Source organism: Delphinus delphis, chromosome 10, assembly GCF_949987515.2.
Source record: "Delphinus delphis chromosome 10, mDelDel1.2, whole genome shotgun sequence".
Lineage (NCBI taxonomy): Eukaryota > Metazoa > Chordata > Mammalia > Artiodactyla > Delphinidae > Delphinus > Delphinus delphis.
This window is the reverse complement of record NC_082692.2, coordinates 16,113,242-16,132,432: the sequence shown is the minus strand read 5'-3', so window position 1 is coordinate 16,132,432 and position 19,191 is coordinate 16,113,242. Positions and strand designations below refer to the sequence as shown.

At 36.9% G+C, this 19,191-nt stretch overlaps 1 protein-coding gene across 4 annotated transcripts in view; it reads right to left on the bottom strand.

Annotated features, from left to right (window-relative positions):
- The window catches only part of CDKAL1 (CDK5 regulatory subunit associated protein 1 like 1), a 654,211-nt gene that overhangs the window by 577,976 nt on the left and 57,044 nt on the right, over positions 1–19,191 (bottom strand). The window contains exon 3 of one of the 4 annotated variants that reach the window (XM_060023567.1): positions 14,652–14,736. The exons of the other annotated variants lie outside the window; for them this stretch is intronic. Coding sequence (XP_059879550.1) covers positions 14,652–14,736 — 85 coding nt within the window. The remainder of the gene's footprint in view (positions 1–14,651; positions 14,737–19,191) is intronic. 4 annotated transcript variants of the gene reach the window in all.

Sequence of the window (19,191 nt, the reverse complement as noted above, 5' to 3'; positions counted from 1 at the left end):
CAAGCAACTCTATGCCAATAAAATGGACAACCTGGAAGAAATGGACAAATTCTTACAAAGGTATTACCTTCTAAGACTGAACCAGGAAGAAAGAGAAAATATGAACAGACCAATCACAAGCACTGAAATTGAGACTGTGATTAAAAATCTTCCAACAAACAAAAGTCCAGGACCTGATGGCTTCACAGGTGAATTCTGTCAAACATTTAGAGAAGAGCTAACACCCATTCTTCTCAAACTCTTCCAAAAAATTTCAGAGGAAGGAACACTCCCAAACTCTATCTATGAGGCCACCATCACCCTGATACCAAAACCAGACAAAGATTCTACAAAAAAAGAACATTACAGACCAATATCACTGATGAATATAGATGCAAAAATCCTCAACAAAATACTAGCAAATAGAATCCAACAACATATTAAAAGGATCATATATCATGATCAAGTGGGATTAATCCCAGGGATGCAAGGATGCTTCAATGTACGCAAATCAATCAATGTGATAAACCATATTAACAAATTGACGAATAAAAACCACATGATCATCTCAATAGATGCAGAAAAAGCTTTTGACAAAATTCAACACCCATTTATGATAAAAACGCTCCAGAAAATGGGCACAGAGGGAAACTACCTCAACATAATAAAGGCCATATACGACAAACCCACAGCAAACATCATTCTCAATGGTGAAAAACTGAAAGCATTTCCACTAAGATGAGGAACAAGACAAGGATGTCCACTCTCACCACTATTATTCAACATAGTCTTGGAAGTCCTAGCCACAGCAATCAGAGAAGAAAAAGACATAAAAGGAATCCAAATTGGAAAAGAAGAAGTAAAGCTGTCACTGTTTGCAGATGACATGATACTATACATAGAGAATCCTAAAGATGCTACCAGAAAACTACTAGAGCTAATCAATGAATTTGGTAAAGTAGCAGGATACAAAATTAATGCACAGAAATCTCTTGCATTCTTATACACTAATGATGAAAAATCTGAAAGAGAAATTAAGGAAACACTCTCGTTTACCACTGCAACAAAAAGAATAAACTACCTAGGAATAAACATACCTAAGGAGAGAAAAGACCTGTATGCAGAAAACTGTAAGGCACTGATGAAAGAAATTAAACATGATACAAACAGATGGAGAGATATACCACGTTCTTGGATTGGAAGAATCATCATTGTGAAAATGACTCTACTACCCAAAGCAATCTACAGATTCAATGCAATCCCTATCAAACTACCAATGGCATCTTTCACAAAACTAGAACAAAAAATTTCACAATTTTATGGAAACACATAAGTCCTGGCACAGCCAAAGTAATCTTGAGAAAGAGAAAACAGAGCTGGAGGAATCGGGCTCCCTGCCTTCAGACTATATTACAAAGCTACAGTAATCAAGAGAGTATGGTATTGGCATAAGAACGGAAATATAGATCAATGGAACAGGATAGAAAGCCCAGAGATAAACCCATGCACATATGGTCACCTTATCTTTGAAAAAGGAGGCAAGAATATACAATGGAGAAAAGACAGCCTCTTCAATAAGTGGTGCTGGGAAAACAGCTACATGTGAAAGAATGAAATTAGAACACTCCCTAACAGCATACACCAAAATAAACTCAAAATGGATTAGAGACCTAAATGTAAGGCCAGACGCTATAAAACCCTTAGAGGAAAACACAAGCAGAAAACTCTATGACAGAAATCACAGCAAGATCCTTTTTGACCCACCTCCTAGAGAAATGGAAGTAAAAACAAAAATAAACAAATGAGACCTAATGAAACTTAAAAGCGTTTGCACAGCAAAGGAAACCATAAACAATACGAAAACACAACCCTCAGAATACGAGAAAATATTTTCAAATGAAGCAACTGACAAAGGATTAATCTCCAAAATCGACAAGCAGCTCATGCAGCTCCATATCAAAAAAACAACCCAGGGCTTCCCTGGTGGCACAGTGGTTGAGAGTCCACCTGCTGATGCAGGGGACATGGGTTTGTGCCCCGGTCCAGGAAGATCCCATGTGTCGCAGAGCGGCTGGGCCCGTGAGCCATGGCCACTGAGCCTGCGCGTCCGGAGCCTGTGCTCCGCAATGGGAGAGGCCACAACAGTGAGAGGCCTGTGTACTGCAAAAACAAAACAAACAAACAGAAAAACAAACAACCCAATCCAAAAATGGGCATAAGATCTAAATAGACATTTCTCCAAAGAAGATATACAAATTGCCAACAAACACATGAAAGGATGCTCAACATCAATAATCATTAGAGAAATGCAAATCAAAACTATAATGAGCTATCACCTCACACTGGTCAGAATGGCCATCAACAGAAAATCTACAAACAACAAATGCTGGAGAGGGTGTGGAGAAAAGGGAACCCTCTTGCATTGTTGGTGGGAATGTAAATTAATACAGCCACTATGGAGAACAGTATGGAGGTTCCTTAAAAAACTAAAAATAGAACTACCGTACGACCCAACAATCCCACTACTGGGCATATACCCTGAGAAAACCATAATTCAAAAAGAGTCATGTACCAAAATGTTCACTGCAGCACTATTTACAATAGCCAGGACATGGAAGCAACCTAAGTGTCCATCGACAGATGAATGGATAAAGAAGATGTGGCACATATATACAATGGAATATTACTCAGCCATAAAAAGAAACGAAATTGAGTTATTTTTAGTGAAATGGATGGACCTAAAGTCTGTCATACAGAATGAAGTAAGTCAGAAAGAGAAAAACAAATACCGTATGCTAACACACATAAATGGAATCTAAAAAAAAAAAAGTTCTGAAGTACCTAAGGGTAGGACAGGAATAAAGAAGCAGATGAAGAGAATGGACTTGAGGACATGAGCGGGGAGGGGGAATGGTAAGCTGGGACGAAGTGAGAGTGGCACTGACATATATATACTACCAAATGTAAAACAGACAGCTAGTGGGAAGCAGCCGCACAGCACAGGGAGAGCAGCTCTGCGCTTTGTGACCACATAGAGGGGTGGGATAGGGAGGGTAGGAGGGAGACACAAGAGGGAGGGAATATGGGCATATATGTATACGTATAGCTGATTCACTTTGTTATACAGCAGAAACTAACACAACATTGTAAAGCAATTATACTCCAATTAAGATGTTAAAATAAATAAATGAAAGCCAAAAAGAAAAAAAATTCACATGTAATTATTCATAAATCTGTCCTTAAATATGGAGAAATAAGTGAAATTGATTCAGAGCCAGGTAAAAATGTCTTTGGTGCCTTAAGCACTATATGTATTAGGTAAAAGACTTTATCATTCTGCTATTCATGCATTAACATATTTCCAACTAAAAAAGAGTAATTTGTCCCCCTCATAGTATTTTTAAGTATGTATAATTGATCCAACACTCATTCGTGATAAAAACACTCAGAAAACTAGGAACAGAAAGTATTTTCCTCAATCACATACAGAATATCTACCAAAAATTCTATAGCTAATATCACTTAAAGGTGAAAGATCAAAAACCAGGCAAGGATGTCCCATCTCACCTCTCAAATGCAACACAGTATTAGAGGGTCTCGACAGCACAATGAAGCAAACAAATGAGTAAAATACAAACAAATCATAAGGAAGCCTGTCTCTTTTTGCAGATAACACAATTACCTATGTAGAAAATCCCAAGAAATTTACAAAAGAAACTCCGAGAACTAATAATTGAGTTCTGCGTGATCACAGAATATAAAATCCACAAACAAAAATCAATTCCATTTGTATACACTAGCAACTAACAAGTGAAAAAAATCAACAAAAGGAATACCACTTATACAAGTGCTCCACGAAAATGAAATACTTTGGTGTAAATCTAAAAAAATATGTACCAGATATGTATGCTGAAAATTATAAAATTTTGTTGAAATAAATTAAAGTAGACCGAATCCCTGGAGAGACTTACCATGTTCATGGATTAAAAGACTCAGTGTAGTAAAGATGTCAATTCTCCCCAAATTGATCTGTAAGTTTAATGCAAGTTCTATCAAAATCCCAGTAAGGTTTCTGGTAGACACAGACAAACTTATCCCAAAATGTATATGGAAAAGGAAAGTCCCTAAAATAGCCAAAACAATTTTTGCAAAGGAAGAAGAAAGTAGGAGGAATCAGTCTACCCGATTTTAAGACTTCTTGTATAGCCACAGTAAACAAGACTTTTGTGACCGAGGTAGACCCTCCCAGGGAACATAAAACAGGGGCAGCAGATGGATTAACTTAGGAATTTAATCCACTGCCAGAGCAGGAAGTCTTCAGCATCTTCCATAGTATGGTGTTTTTGTGGACCAGGGACTACTTTGAGTTTTTAATTCTCCCCCTTCTTCCTAAGTGGGAGGGTTCATTAAAGTTATCTTGTTCCTTTATCCACTGAAGTTTTCTGGGTGTACAAGGAACACAGATTTTCTCTTTTAGCTTTAGGTCACCAGAAGACGAGCTACAACCAGACCTGATGGAGAAAAGTACACATCAAGCAGACATCCTGGACTAAGAGGTAGATGCAATCATGGATGAGAACAGGTATCATCTACCTCAGAAACGTGGTAACTGTATTCCATGGAAAATGCATTCATAAGAAGAAGGCTATATTTTGATTTTGGCTAGCCAAAGTGATATATTTTGCAGATACTATTGGTTAACAAACCCAATACCTATTTCCAAACTCTTTCTCCCTTCCCCCATCTCTACCAGAGGCTGGAAAAGCTAAATTACACTTTCTCAGCCTTCCTTCCACTTAACGGTGGCCATGTGAATCAATTTTGGCCATAACACTTAAGGGGAAGTCTGCTGTGCTCCAAGGTTTCCAAGAAGGCTTCTGGTCTCCTGATAAAATGAATAGAGATGTCCCAGGAAGGCTTTTGGTTTCCTGGTAAAAAGAGAGATGCTGCTGTCAATCCATACCCCTTCGTGGCACCTCAGACAGAAAGGTGATGCCTAGAGCAGGAGCAACCATCTTGCAATCATGAAGGAAAGGCCAAGAAACTTACAGAACAGCCCTGACACTGCTGAGCAGCTAAGTCAATGTAAGCAAGATCCCTACCTCCAAACGTCTTCTCATGTAAGAAAAATAAATCCTCATTAGTTTAAGCCACTGTTGACTAGGTGTTTTGTTACATACAATGAAAAGCACCCATATCTAAATACAAGTTATGTTATCTAATAATAAATTCTTTAAAAATACGACTAACAATTTACTATTGCATGAATACTACTACTAATAACTAATCTTTCTAAAGCCTTCTGGAGTACTTTTATAATGAATATTAATTTGATAGTATGTGTTATACATTCCCCACATATATTCGCTTAGCTTCTCAGGATCTAATTTCCTTTCTTCCATTCAACATGTATTTTGAAGAGGCTACTATGTGTTAAGCACTCTACCAGGTGCTGGGAAAACAAAGTGATTTAGTCAAGGCCTCTCTTTCCACCCAGCTTACTTTCTAGCAGGAAGCTTATCTGCAAAATGAGACAGATGGAAAATGATCTCTCCTAACACCAACATTTATAAAGCAATGAAGCTTGTTTCAGTGTACAACACACGGATCAGGAAAAACAATAAAGGAAGGAGGCTTCTGAATAAGACTACTCCAACTCAGTGAGTCTAGGAGGGAAAAAAAAAGTAGTAACAGGGAAGTTAGAAGTTAAATAATTACAAAATAAAAGAAGCAGGAAAAAAATATACTCAATCCACATTCTCAAGCCCCACTCTGCCCAAAGTAACCGCAGCAAAGAAAACACAGATCTCAAAACAGACTTTAATGGTTGGCTAACAGGGAACACAATAAAGGCACGTCTTGGGGACAGTGCTATGGCTTTAAGGTTAAGCCAAAAAAAAAAAAAAAAAAAAAAAAGGCCGATATTTGTCAAATGGATGTAGAGTCTCCCAATTCCAATTTTCTAAAATCTCGCTTAAGTTTTTTCACTTAACAGTCTATATTTTCTTCTACAATGATATTTTATAATCTTCACTACAACCAAATCTGTTTATGTTATGCTCTACCCAGAAGCAATGTATTGATTGTAAATGCCTTACTTCTACTTAACCTCACGGGGAAGATAGATCAAATATTACAAATCACTTAAGAGAGTTAAAATACAGAGTGCATCTAAGCCAAATATGTCTAAACACTTATTAAACTGTACCTCAGAGCAATATATTGACTTTTTACACACTACCTATATATAACTTGACTCATTAGAAAGCCCCAATTTTAGTAATTTATCATAAGTCACAAAGACATTCAAAACTTTTCAATTAATTTAGTGAAATTCACACATTTCCCTGGTGAGAACTGTGAGAAACATTCTAGACTGACATACACATCACTGGAATTCTTGTTTAACTAACCAATGCAGAAAAGGTAAAAGGATGCGTATCGACTGAACACTTTAACTTAGTTAGCCAATAAATTTTCTCTAACAGCCATTTTTATATTTGATAGATAAGAGAATCCAGGTAAATAAAAGTTTTACAACATATTTAAAAGAAGTTTGCCGAAGTGGCGTAGAATGTAGAACCACTTCTAGATTACAGTTACAAAAACAGACACCAGTCATATCTATGGTTTTATTCTTACACAATGCTTTAATAGAAATAATTTTCCTAGGAATTAACTGTCCATAATACCTTTAACCAGAATGCGTCAGTGTTTTATCTCATTGCAACCATAGCAAAGACAAATATTGTCTTTTTGAATTAAGTGTGCTAATAAGTATTCTAGGAAATCATGCTACTACTCAGAAAACAGATGAAGAAGAAGGTGGGAATATTTTACAAACCATAATCATAGGATCTATGCCAAAAAGCATAGAAACATTAAAGACAAAATTTTGTTTTGGGCTTCCCTGGTGGCACAGTGGTTAAGAATCCGCCTGCCAATGCAGGGGACACGGGTTCGAGCCCTGGTCCAGGAAGATCCCACATGCCGCGGAGCAACTAAGCCCGTGCGCCACAACTACTGAGCCTGCGCTCTAGAGTCCGCGAGGCACAACTACTGAGTCTGACTGCCACAACTACTGAAGCCCGCGCGCCTAGAGCCCGTGCTCTGCAACAAGAGAAGCCACCCAATGAGAAGCCCAGGCACCGCAACGAAGAGTAGCCCCCGCTCACGGCTTAGCCCACGTGCAGCAACAAAGATCTAATGCAGCCAAAAATAAAAATAAATTTATTTTTTTAAATAATTTAATAAAATCATTATTACAAAGAAACTATTTCTATGCTATAGCTTACTCTAATACCAGCTGTTGATGTGAATATAATAAATTCAATTAAACAAACAAAAATTCCATAAACTCTGCAGAAATACTGTACTATACAAAATTTTAAACACAGAGGCTTATGTACAAAATTTTAGTACTAAGTAATCTCATAATTTGAAATACTTTCCAAATTTTCATGTCTCAAACAAACGTATGTACACCAAGGGGGGAAGTGGCGGAGAGGGGTGGTGGTGGGATGAATTGGGAGATTGGGATTGACATATATACACTAATATGTATAAAACAGACAACTAATAAGAACCTGTTGTATAAAAAATAAAAATTTTTAAATTTTAAAAAATTTTCATGTCTCTCCTTTTTTTCCCCCCCACTACTCCCTTCATATGTGGAAATGGATGTTTTTAAATTAAGTGTAGCCCTCGGTTCTCATCTGAGATGATACGCAGTTTCATATGGTTTGGGGGGCTTAGGGTGGTGTTGAGTTCTTAAGAGAGCATTAAGGTGAAAAGAAGTAGGGATCCAAGTACATCAAAGGCAGGACTTTCATATTTTGTAAACAGGACAGAGCAGCAGCTGGACACCCTATTATCTGCCTAGCCTATTCCTGAGTAAGAAGATAAAAAGAAGCAACTTCAAGAGAGAGGAAAAGTCTTATAAAAACAGACAAAATACTATGAGTTTGTCCTCTTAGTTGACTGATAGGGAAAAGAGGCTATCCCCATGGGTCTCAGATCCAAATACTACTACTCCACTCCTAAAAAGTGGTCTCTATCAAGAGCTGACCAGCCCCTCATCCTAGCGTTCACCACAAACCACCTAATGCCTCCTCATAAACTTTGAAAACAAACCCCTTGAATTAGGTGGTAAACTCTCCCCAGTTGCACAGGATCTAGTTTCAAGAAAAGAATTCCATAATAAGCTGCATAGAAACGGTTCTCCAATCTCCCAAAAAAAGCACATTAATAAACCAATGTGCCTTTTTTAAAAATGAGATATAAATAGATATAAATCATAACTATCACTTATTCAGCACATTCTTGTGCCAGGCTCTCAGAGTTTCATATGCATAAATTCATTCAATCCCTACAACAATTCCACGAGACAGGTACATGGTTGTCTCCACTTTACAGATGAGGAACCTGGGCTTAAGTAACTTGGCCAAGGTCACACATTGTCAAATGATAAAACAAGGATTTGAATTGAGCAATCTGGCTCCAGACTCTGTAACCTTAATCACCACTTATACGCTCCTGCTGTCAAATGTATTTAAAAGCACTTCAAAATATATCAGGAATAAAATAAGGGTCTATTACATAGCACTATCTTTTTGTCAAGCACCCTGGCTTAGAAATCAATAAAACCTCCCTATTAATTACTAACCTCCACCTTGATTTACTTTGTAAAACACATACAGCAAGCATCTTGCACCTCATAAAAAAATTTTTGAATCAGTATACTACTCTTTCTGTAAATTATAGCAATAAGATTTTAACAAGATTTGAACACAACATAGCAATTTCCCTTTCCCACGGAGTTTGGGAAAGTATACTGTAAAGGATCCCCTTTTAAAACCTTTAATACACTGAATAACCTAAGAGTTACAAAGTAAGTCTAAGTTGGCAGGCTGTTATATTATTATATCAAACTCCCCTGTCCATGGTCCAAATGGATCACTGCACAAACTTATTAGTTTGCTTTCTTGGCTTACAAAGTTAGCTTATGTACTGATTATCTTAAGATCTTTCAAAAATTATCATTCTTCTAAAATAAGGGTATATAATTCACTACAATGTTAAACTCTTTTTCTGTTGTTACTAAAAAATGAATGGACTTTCTTCAACAACAAAACTTGTCTACAACTATTTGAAGAGAAGTTATGCTTTGCCCTGGAAATATACAGATTTATATTTCATTGGTCACTAATCAACAAAACACCTTTAATAAACATTTTTCTTCACCAAAAAAGCCATATAAAAACAATATAGTCTCCACAAAGATGTTTAGGCACCAAACATTTTATTGAAAAAAGCCTGGCAAATACAAGTGGTCTCCTTTCTGTTTCAGATTAGTATTAAAAAAAAAAAAAAATCAACGTGTCAGTTTCTAATGAAAATGATAGCTAATTAAGTTCTTGAAAAATTGAGAGTTGTACTAGGTAACAGCTAAGATAACAATTAGATATTGCAATAGTACTTAAATGTAAATAGTAAATTTGAGGAAGCAGTAAAGCAGAGTGGAAAGGGCTTTCAAGAAAACATGTGTTGGTCAAGGGAAAAGATGGCAAACTAACACAGACTCACTGAACCTATCTTTTTCAAATCTCAATGAATTAAACAGTAGAAATAAAATTAGCAAAGAAAAATACCACCAGTGTTCTAACCTGAAAAGGGGCCAAACTTTATAAATTTTTTTAAAATGTCATCTGGAAGCAGAGTAAACATATAAAACTGAAAACAAAATATTTCAATCATCAACTCAGTGTTATCCCTCACTCCTTTGCCCACATTATCCATCCAAAATCAAAAAGAAGTACTATAAGGGAATTCCCCAAGGGTGGTTAAGACTCCATGCTTCCAGTGCAGGGGGCATGGGTTTGATCCCTGGTCAGGGAACTAAGATCCCACATGCCACACAGCCAAAAAATAAATAAATAAATAAAAGTGTGAGGATGAAAGGTGAATGGATAAAATTTCTGAATATCACAATGATAGAAATCAATTTTTATTAAAAAAAATTTCAAACATATGAGTAAGAACTTAGGAAATACAGTATCGATAAACACTGGGGGGCAGGGGAGCAACTTGAGTATAAAAAAGCTATATAATCCATGGAAGAATGAAAGTGATATAGAAATGAAGTCCTTACAGGAAACAACTGGGAGTGAACACTGAATCCGCCTAAATATAGCTAAACAACAAAGCTGAACAACAGAAAAGGGTGTCTGTTGTGGGACAGGATAAAACTGCCATAAACTTGTTAAATGTTTTTTTTAATTACTTTAAAAATAGGAGTTATACTAACTAGAGCTGGAGACATAGGTAAGAACTCATGTTTAACCTAATATAGATCCATATGGAAATATTTATACATATGTGTATATACATGGGTTAGTATGCACATATGCATTTCCTTGATTTGCCATCTGAGATGGTCTACAAGAAATAATAAGCACTGGCAACCAATACACCTAGCACCCCAATCTTGGTTTCTAATACCTCTCGCTAGTAAAAGGAACCAGGGCTCCCTGGAGAAATGGCTGCTTCTGGGGGTGAACAAAGAATGTTCCTCACCACCCAGTTCTACAAGGGTGAGTTGATAACCCACTGCAGCTGCTGACTGACAGTGCACCCTGGAGGAATTCAGGATGAAAAAATCAGCGTAAGGCACTCTGTGTTTTGGATAAATTAGCCCCGTAGATAATTAGAAGTATACCTCAGGAAGAATTTCAATGACCCCAGATTACTGCATCTTCCCATACACAGAAACACTAAAATTATTAACTTGAGATACTCTTTTTTTTGTGGTCAGCAGTAATCTCTTACCAAGATAGATGCTTCACTGCATATATTTCCTAGCCAAAAATCATATATAAACTGGTTTCTCCCCAACCTCTTCAGAGCAGTTTCCTCAGAGCTCAATGGCTGTCTCCCAGGCTAAAGTCCTCAGCAAGACCCTGAATAAAACTTACACTCACAACTCTTATGTTTGCATCGTTCTTTAAGTCAACATAGAAATGAGGCAGAAAATATACAAATAAGCCTGGAGCACCCTGTAGTGCCAGAAAGTAGTAAAAAAAATTTTTTTTAATTAAAAAAGAAACTGATGGGGATATGTCAAAGGAACAACTGAAAAATCTCCCAATGACCAAAGTTAGAACAACTTAAGTAACAAAATTAAGTTGTATTGGATTATAACCTAAAGTATAAAATTATATCCATGCATTCACAGTGATATAAATAAATGACTGAATAAATTAATAAATGAGAAGAGACAAATCTCCTATGCAGAAAAATTCCAAATGAATTATGTAGATATTACAGTCTAAAGGAAAGGGAACGTGGGACTTCCCTGGCAGTCCAGTGGTTAAGACTTTGCCTTCTAATGCCAGGGGTGAGGGTTTGATCCCCTGGCCACATGCCTCGCAGCCAAAAAACATAAAAAAACAGAAGCAATACTGTAACAAATTCAATAAAGACTTTAAAAATGGTCCACATCCAAAAAAAAATCTTTTTTTTAATGTTGTGTATTTTATTTGTTTGTTTGTTTATTTATTTATTTTTGGCTGCATTGGGTCTTCGTTGCTGCGCGTGGGGCTTTCTCTAGTTGTGGCGAGCGGAGGCTACTCTTCACTGCGGTGCACAGGCTTCTCATTGTGGTGGCTTCTCTTGTTAAGGAGCATGGGCTCTAGGCACACAGGCTTCAGTAGTTGTGGCACACGGGCTCAGTAGTTGTGGCTCACGGGCTCTAGAGCACAGGCTCAGTAGTGGCGCACGGGCTTAGTTGCTCCACGGCATGTGGGATCTTCCTGCACCAGGGCTCGAACCCGTGTCCCCTGCATTGGCAGGCAGATTCTTAACCACTGCGCCACCAGGGAAGCACCCCCCACAAAAAAATTCTTTAAAAAAATTAATTAACTAAAAAAATAAAGGAAGGGGAACATAACCTCCCACTCCTCAAGTATAGGCTGCACGTAAGTGACTTCCTTCCAAAGAGCACAGTACGGAAAGGGTGGAGTACAGGGGAGTAATTTTACAGTGGAGAAACCTGACAAACACTACTTCAGGCAGCTGATCAAGGTCAACATCAATGTTCATAAATCATGTTGATATGATGTGATATGATTATATGATGTGATGAAAATGGCACTTCTGTGGTCTTCCTCTGCAAAACCCATCCTCCCGGCCTAATCATGAGAAAAACACCAGACAAATTCCAGTAGAGGGACATCCTACCATATATAATGACCAGGAGTCCTTAAAACTGTAAAGGTCTTCAATAACAAAGAGAATCTGAGAAACTGTCACAGCAAGTGGAGCCTAAGGAGACATGACAAGTAAACGTAATATGATAACCTAGGTGGCATCCTGGAACAGAAGTGAAACAATAGGTAAAAACAAAGGAAATATGAATACACTATGGACTTAGTCAATAATAATGCATCAATACTGGCTCAATTGTAATAAATATACCATACTAATATAAATGTTAATAATAGTGGAAACCATGGGAAAACAGGGGCCTATATATGAACTCTGTACCACACGCTCTATTTTTCTTTAAGTTTAAAACTGTCCAAAAAAATTAAGTCTGTTAAGAAAAGATATTCATCAATTTTGAAATCTGAAGTCCTCCAACCCACCCCTAACACCTATCTAAAATAGGTGTTAGAAAAGCAGGGAATACAGGTATAGTAAATCTAACTGTGCTAGTTTTCTCATCTTCATGAATTCAGTAGAAACCATCAAATGTTGAAAGGAAAGAGCTCTGGATTCAGAAATGTAGCTTTAAATCTTCACTGAATCACATACACTGCATCATACATTGCAGTGTGACAACATCGATGATACTTAACCTCTAGAGCTTCGGTTTCTTCATCTATGATATGCAGATAATATTTACTTTGTGGATTTGTTGTCAAAGTTAAAGATGATATATGAAGTTGCTACTAGGACAGATCCAGCACACTGCAGAAGCTTAACAAATGGTACAAATATTTAAATTCTTTAAGAATCCGGACTAATAATTATTTTCAATAATTCTAAATTTAGTAGTTCTAAAAGAAGGTTATATTTATAAAAACAGAAAATTTAGCAATCTCGTTAAATATATGGTGTCTAGATAATACTTTTCCAGATTTTACCATTTGCCTCAAATAGACTGAGGAGGTTTTGTTTTTTGTTTTCCCTCAAATATAAACTATGTTTTTATATATGTGGGAAATAAGATTTTCAACCCACACTTTGTTTTATCTATTTAGCCAGCACATATGAATTAATAATAGAGATAAAAACCTACCAAAAGGAAACTGAGAAATTCTGTCTAACGTGGAAAAACTGAGTACACCTGCCATAGATAATTTGCTTACACTTTACACAAGGGAGAAAAGATTCAACCAGTTTATTCAAGTCAAATAAGAGGTGTGAGTAGCTTTCCACTAAATTATTCATTATGGGATTGTGCTATAACCTTCCCAAGTTGGCTGAACACACGGAGAAATTAAGGGGATATTTAAAAGCTTAAGGAGAATATGGAGACTTTAATTCAATCAAATGACTAGATAGTAAAAACCAATGAGATAAATGAAAAAATGCCTTATCAGATCATTTTCGGGAATTGTAGGGCTCTGGAAGACCTAACCAGTCAAATATCTATGGGACTACTAGACAGTAACAGATTATAACAAGGCATATAAAACACAATGAAACTGAAGAAAATCAAGGAACTGTAGAATTCTACAAAAAAAAAAAGGAAGAATTCCTAGTCAAACTGGATATATGAATTGTGCAAATAATAACTAAATTCTATATTCATTTTATATCACTGTAAGGTATTTGGTGAACCCTGGTGAATACCAGGGCTATTTGATGAAAATGGTTTATCATTTTCAAAAGAGTTTTACAGGTGTACAAGAATGCGAGCCATGTTTTAAGTTTCTGAAGCTGCCTTCGGAAATAAATCTGAGGATATAACTGAATTATCAGGAACAAGTCCTATTAGGTTAGCTCAGTTTTAAGAAGATTAAAGTGAAAGGAAACATACTAGCCATGGAATCTAATCGACAAATATAACTTAAACCGAAATATATAGTTATGTAAAACATTCTGTACCCATCTGGCATCATGGAAGTGTATTTTCTCACATGAAACTGACACATCTGAAACCGAGCACTAACTTTAGTGATACAATTCTAGAATCAAATAGGACATATGCCCTGACACCCTTATTCTCAAGAACGATTTCTAGCACTAGCCTTCTATACAAGTCAGAAATAGATTAAGATGTATCTTAACTGCTTGTGTATCACTCCCCGGCTCCCACCCATACATTTGGCTATACTTAACCACTGCTTACAATTTTATTATTCATGTAGCCTACACACAGACTGCTCGTTATGTGGCCCACTAGTGAAATCATCTGGACACCTTTACACTAATAAAACATTTCAATACCCATGGTACACAGTGCCAGGCCCCTCCCAAAAAAAAAAAAAAAAAAAAACAGTGCAGGAGGAAAGCTTCATGATGACTCAATACTAAACAACTCGAGGGCTAATATGATGTCACCCTCTGAAGTAACTGATTACTAATAAAAGCACAGAGACACCAAATGTTAGCCCCAAATGTTTTTTCTCTTGAATTTGGAATAAAAAGTCAAATATTTAACTTACCTTTTAAAATGTGCATATTTTTGGAGGTGCATGCAGAAGTTACATACGGGTCAAATAACACAGTATCTGGGATTGCTTTAAAATTCTCCAACAGAAACAGAAATAATGAAAGAAAGGTAAATTTAATTATTCAATCTGTTGATAGGTAAATTTAATTATTCAATCTGTTGATAGGTATGGGGGGTTCAATGAACTATTCCTTCTACTTGTGTGTATGTTTGAACTTTCACAATAAACAAATATAACTTTTAAATATGAAAATAAAATACAAATGCATCTACGAATTTAGTGTATGGTAAAGGTAGCATTTCAAATTAGAGGAGAAAAGATAAACGATTCAGTTAATAGTGTCAGGAGAACTGGTTAGTCATCTGGGGAGAGGGGGGATGGTTGGATCCACAGGTTACACAGAAATCAAAATATACTCCATGTAGCTCAAAGATTTAAATGTAGGAAAATGAAACCATTAAAGTCACAGCAGAGGACTTTCCTGGTGGCGCAGTGGTTAAGAATCCACCTGCCAATGCATAGGACACGGGTTCGAGCTCTGGTCCAGGAAGATCTCACGTGCCGCGGAGCAACTAAGCCCGTGCACCACAACTACTGAGCCTGTGCTCTAGAGCCCGCGAGCCACAACTACTGAGCCCACATGCCACAACTACTGAAGCCCGCGCACCTAGAGCCCATGCTCCGCAACAAGAGTAGCCACCGCAATTAGAAGCCTGTGCACTACAACGAAGAGTAGACCCCACTCACTGCAACTAAAGAAAGCTCGCGTGCAACAACAAAGACCCAACGCAGACAAAAATAAATAAATAAATAAACTTATTTTTTTAAAAAAAAGACATGAACCTTTAAAAAAAAGTCACAGCAGAAATGATGAGAGAATTACGATCATCATCTTGGAATAAAAGAAAACTGGTAACGTCAACTGTATAAAAAATAATTACTTTCTTCATGGCAAAAGCAACCATAAACAACAAATACAACAAAGAGGGGACAATCTGGAAATCATATCACAAAGGATTACTTTCCCACAGAGATGGCCTACAAATTAATAAGCATCACCCAATGGAAAAATGATAAAGGGACATGGATAGGTCACAGAAAAGAAGATACAAAGAGCTCTTATGAGAAATGCAAAGACACTGAAATATCACTTTTCATTCATCAGATAAGCAAAGGAAGCAATTTGGCAGTATCTACCGAATGTCTAGAATGAAGGGTGTGGTTAAAAAAATTATCCTACATCTCTAAAACAGAATACAATATTACTTCAAAAAATAAGGAAATTTCGGGCTTCCCTGGCGACGCAGTGGATGAGGATCTGTCTGCCAATGAAGGGGATACGGGTTTGAGCCCTGGTCTGGGAAGATCCCACATGCGGCAGAGCAACTAGGCCCGTGAGCCACAACTACTGAGCCTGTGCGTCTGGAGCCTGTGCTCCGCAACAAGAGAGGCCACGACAGTGAGAGGCCCGTGCACCGCGATGAAGAGTGGCCCCCACTCGCCACAACTAGAGAAAAGCCCTTGCACAGAAACGAAGACCCAACACAGCCAAAAATTAATTAATTAATTTTTAAAAATAATGAAATTTGTAATGAACTGGTAGAAAATGATCACCAAATCATATTGTTAAATGAAAAGGGTGCAAACCCATGTGTATTATATGCTAGCTTTTAGGTAAAAGGAGAAGGCAAAAAACATGTGTCTGTTTATATATGTGTATGTGTGATTATGTATGTACATTTATCCTTACAGTTCCATCTCCTTTACAGAGAGAAAGAGAAATTTTAATTAACACTGGATTTCTTCAGAAAGACTTATTAGTTGAAACGGATGGAGACAGTACTTTATACCCTTTTGTTCCTTTTGAATTTTGTGCCATGTGAATAAATTATCCATTCAAAAACATTTCTTTTAATATTCTAGCTCTAATCCAAAAACATGACAGTAATAGTAAATACCAGAGTCTTGGTTACATACACTATTAGTTTAAAGCTGAAATACAAAACAAATGTCTTGGTCCTGGGCCACAACGAAAGCTTTATCTATCCAAAATATACTAATAAAAAGTTAGCCTCCTAAAAATGATACTATCACTTTAAAATAATCTCTAATTTGCTCTCATTCAGACTATTAGAATTCCTCCTACATCCAAAGAGGTAGCAGGCACAATCAACTGCTCGTTATATTTACTAGTCTATATTATCAAGAAACAATGCATGGTTTGCCTGCAGTCTTTCTCTACACGAAAGTAAGATGATGAAATGGTCACAACTGGGAGAAAATCATTCTGGGGTGGGTAGATGCGCATTAACATACTTTCTCAGGTTAGAAAGGAGGCAACAAAAACCAAGGCAGTTAAGTGGTTAAAAGAAAGCAATCTACAGCAAAGAAATGAGGGGAAATTCCAGAGAGGCATGAAAGATGAGCCCAGAAGTTACTGCTGATAAAATAAAGAGGTGGTCATCGGTAGCACACAAAACTAACATTGTATATGTATATATAAATTCAACAGTATATTAACAATCTGCATGAAAATGTGGAATGCTGAATACAGATTTCTTTAGGTATAATTAATGCATATATGGATTTTTATTTTTATTTATTTGGGGGGGATTTTTAAATATGCACTAAAATTAACTGTTACCGTGTATTGTTTAGTGTATCACTGTCAAGGAAATTCCAGAAAGTACAGCAGAAAGACAAACAGAAAATAAGAAAGTAAAGTTAAAAGGCAAAGAAGTTCAGTCCACAAAGACTAACATATATAACAGGATTGCCAGAAAAAGACAAAGAAAATAAAGGTATGGAAATAAAGAATAAAATTCAAAACATTTTAGAGCTAAGACAGGAACCTTCTGTCTGACAGAGTGCTAAGTATGGTAACTCAAAAATCATCCACACCTGGAAATACCCTTCTAATATTTCACACTGAGGCTAAAGATAAGGCCCTAAATGTTTTCTAAAAAAAAAAAAGATACCTACAGGGACTTCCCTGGTGGTGCAGTGGTTAAGAATCCACATGCCAATACAAAGGACACGGATTTCAGCCCTGGTCTGGGAAGATCCCACATGCCGTGGAGCAACTAAGCCCATGCGCCACAACTACTGAGCCCACGTGCCTACAGCCCATGCTCCGCAACAAGAGAAGCCACTGCAATGAGAAGCCCTCACACCGCAACCAAGAGTAGCCCCAGCTCGCCAGAACTAGAGAAAGTCCGTGTGCAGCAACGAAGACCCAACGCAGTATTATAAATACTATAATATTTATACTATAAGTAAATTATAATATTATTTATAATATTTTTATTAAAATAAATAATAAAATAAAAGAAAGAAAGAAAAGATACCTAGAGAGAGAAAAAAACAGATTGTCATCAGACTTCTTAACTATTAGACTGAATTCTAGAATGAAATTAGAACACGCCCTAACACCATACACAAAAATAAACTCAAAATGGATTAAAGACCTAAATGTAAGGCCAGACACTATAAAACTCTTAAAGGAAAACATAAGCAGAAAACTCTATGACAGAAATTACAGCAAGATCTTTCTTCACCCACCTCCTAGAGAAATGGAAGTAAAAACAAAAATAAACAAATGGGACCTAATGAAACTTCAAAGCTTTTGCACAGCAAAGGAAACCATAAACAAGATGAAAAGACAACCCTCAGAATGGGAGAAAATATTTGCAAATGAAGCAACTGACAAAGGATTAATCTCCAAAATTTACAAGCAGCTCAGGCAGCTCAATATCAAAAAAACAAACAACCCAATCCAAAAATGGGCAGAAGACCTAAACAGACATTTCTCCAAACAAGATATACAGATTGCCAACAAACACATGAAAGGATGCTCAACATCACTATCATTAGAGAAATGCGAATCAAAACTGCAATGAGGTTATCACCTCACGTGGGTCAGAATGGCCATCATCAAACAATCTACAAACAATAAATGCTGGAGAGGGTGTGGAGATTGCACCGTTGGTGGGAATGTAAATTGATGCAGCCACTATGGAGAACAGTATGGAGGTTCCTTAAAAAACTACAAATAGAACTACCATACGACCCAGCAATCCCATTACTGGGCATATACCCTGAGAAAACCATAATTCAAAAAAAGTCATGTACCACAATGTTCACTGCAGCTCTATTTACAATAGCCAGGACATGGAAGCAACCTAAGTGTCCATCGACACATGAATGGATAAAGAAGATGTGGCACACATACACAACGGAATATTACTCAGCCATAAAAAGAAACGAAATTGAGTTATGTGTAGTGAAATGGATGGACCTAGAGTCTGTCATACAGAGTGAAGTTAGTCAGAAAGCAAAAACCAAATACCATATGCTAACACATATATATGGAATCTAAAGAAAAAAAAAAAAAAAGGTTCTGAAGAACCTAGGGGCAGGACAGGAATAAAGACGTGGACATAGAGAATGGACTTGAGGACACAGGGAGGGGGAAAGGTAAGCTGGGATGAAGTGAGAAAGTGTCATTGACATATATACACTACCAGATGTA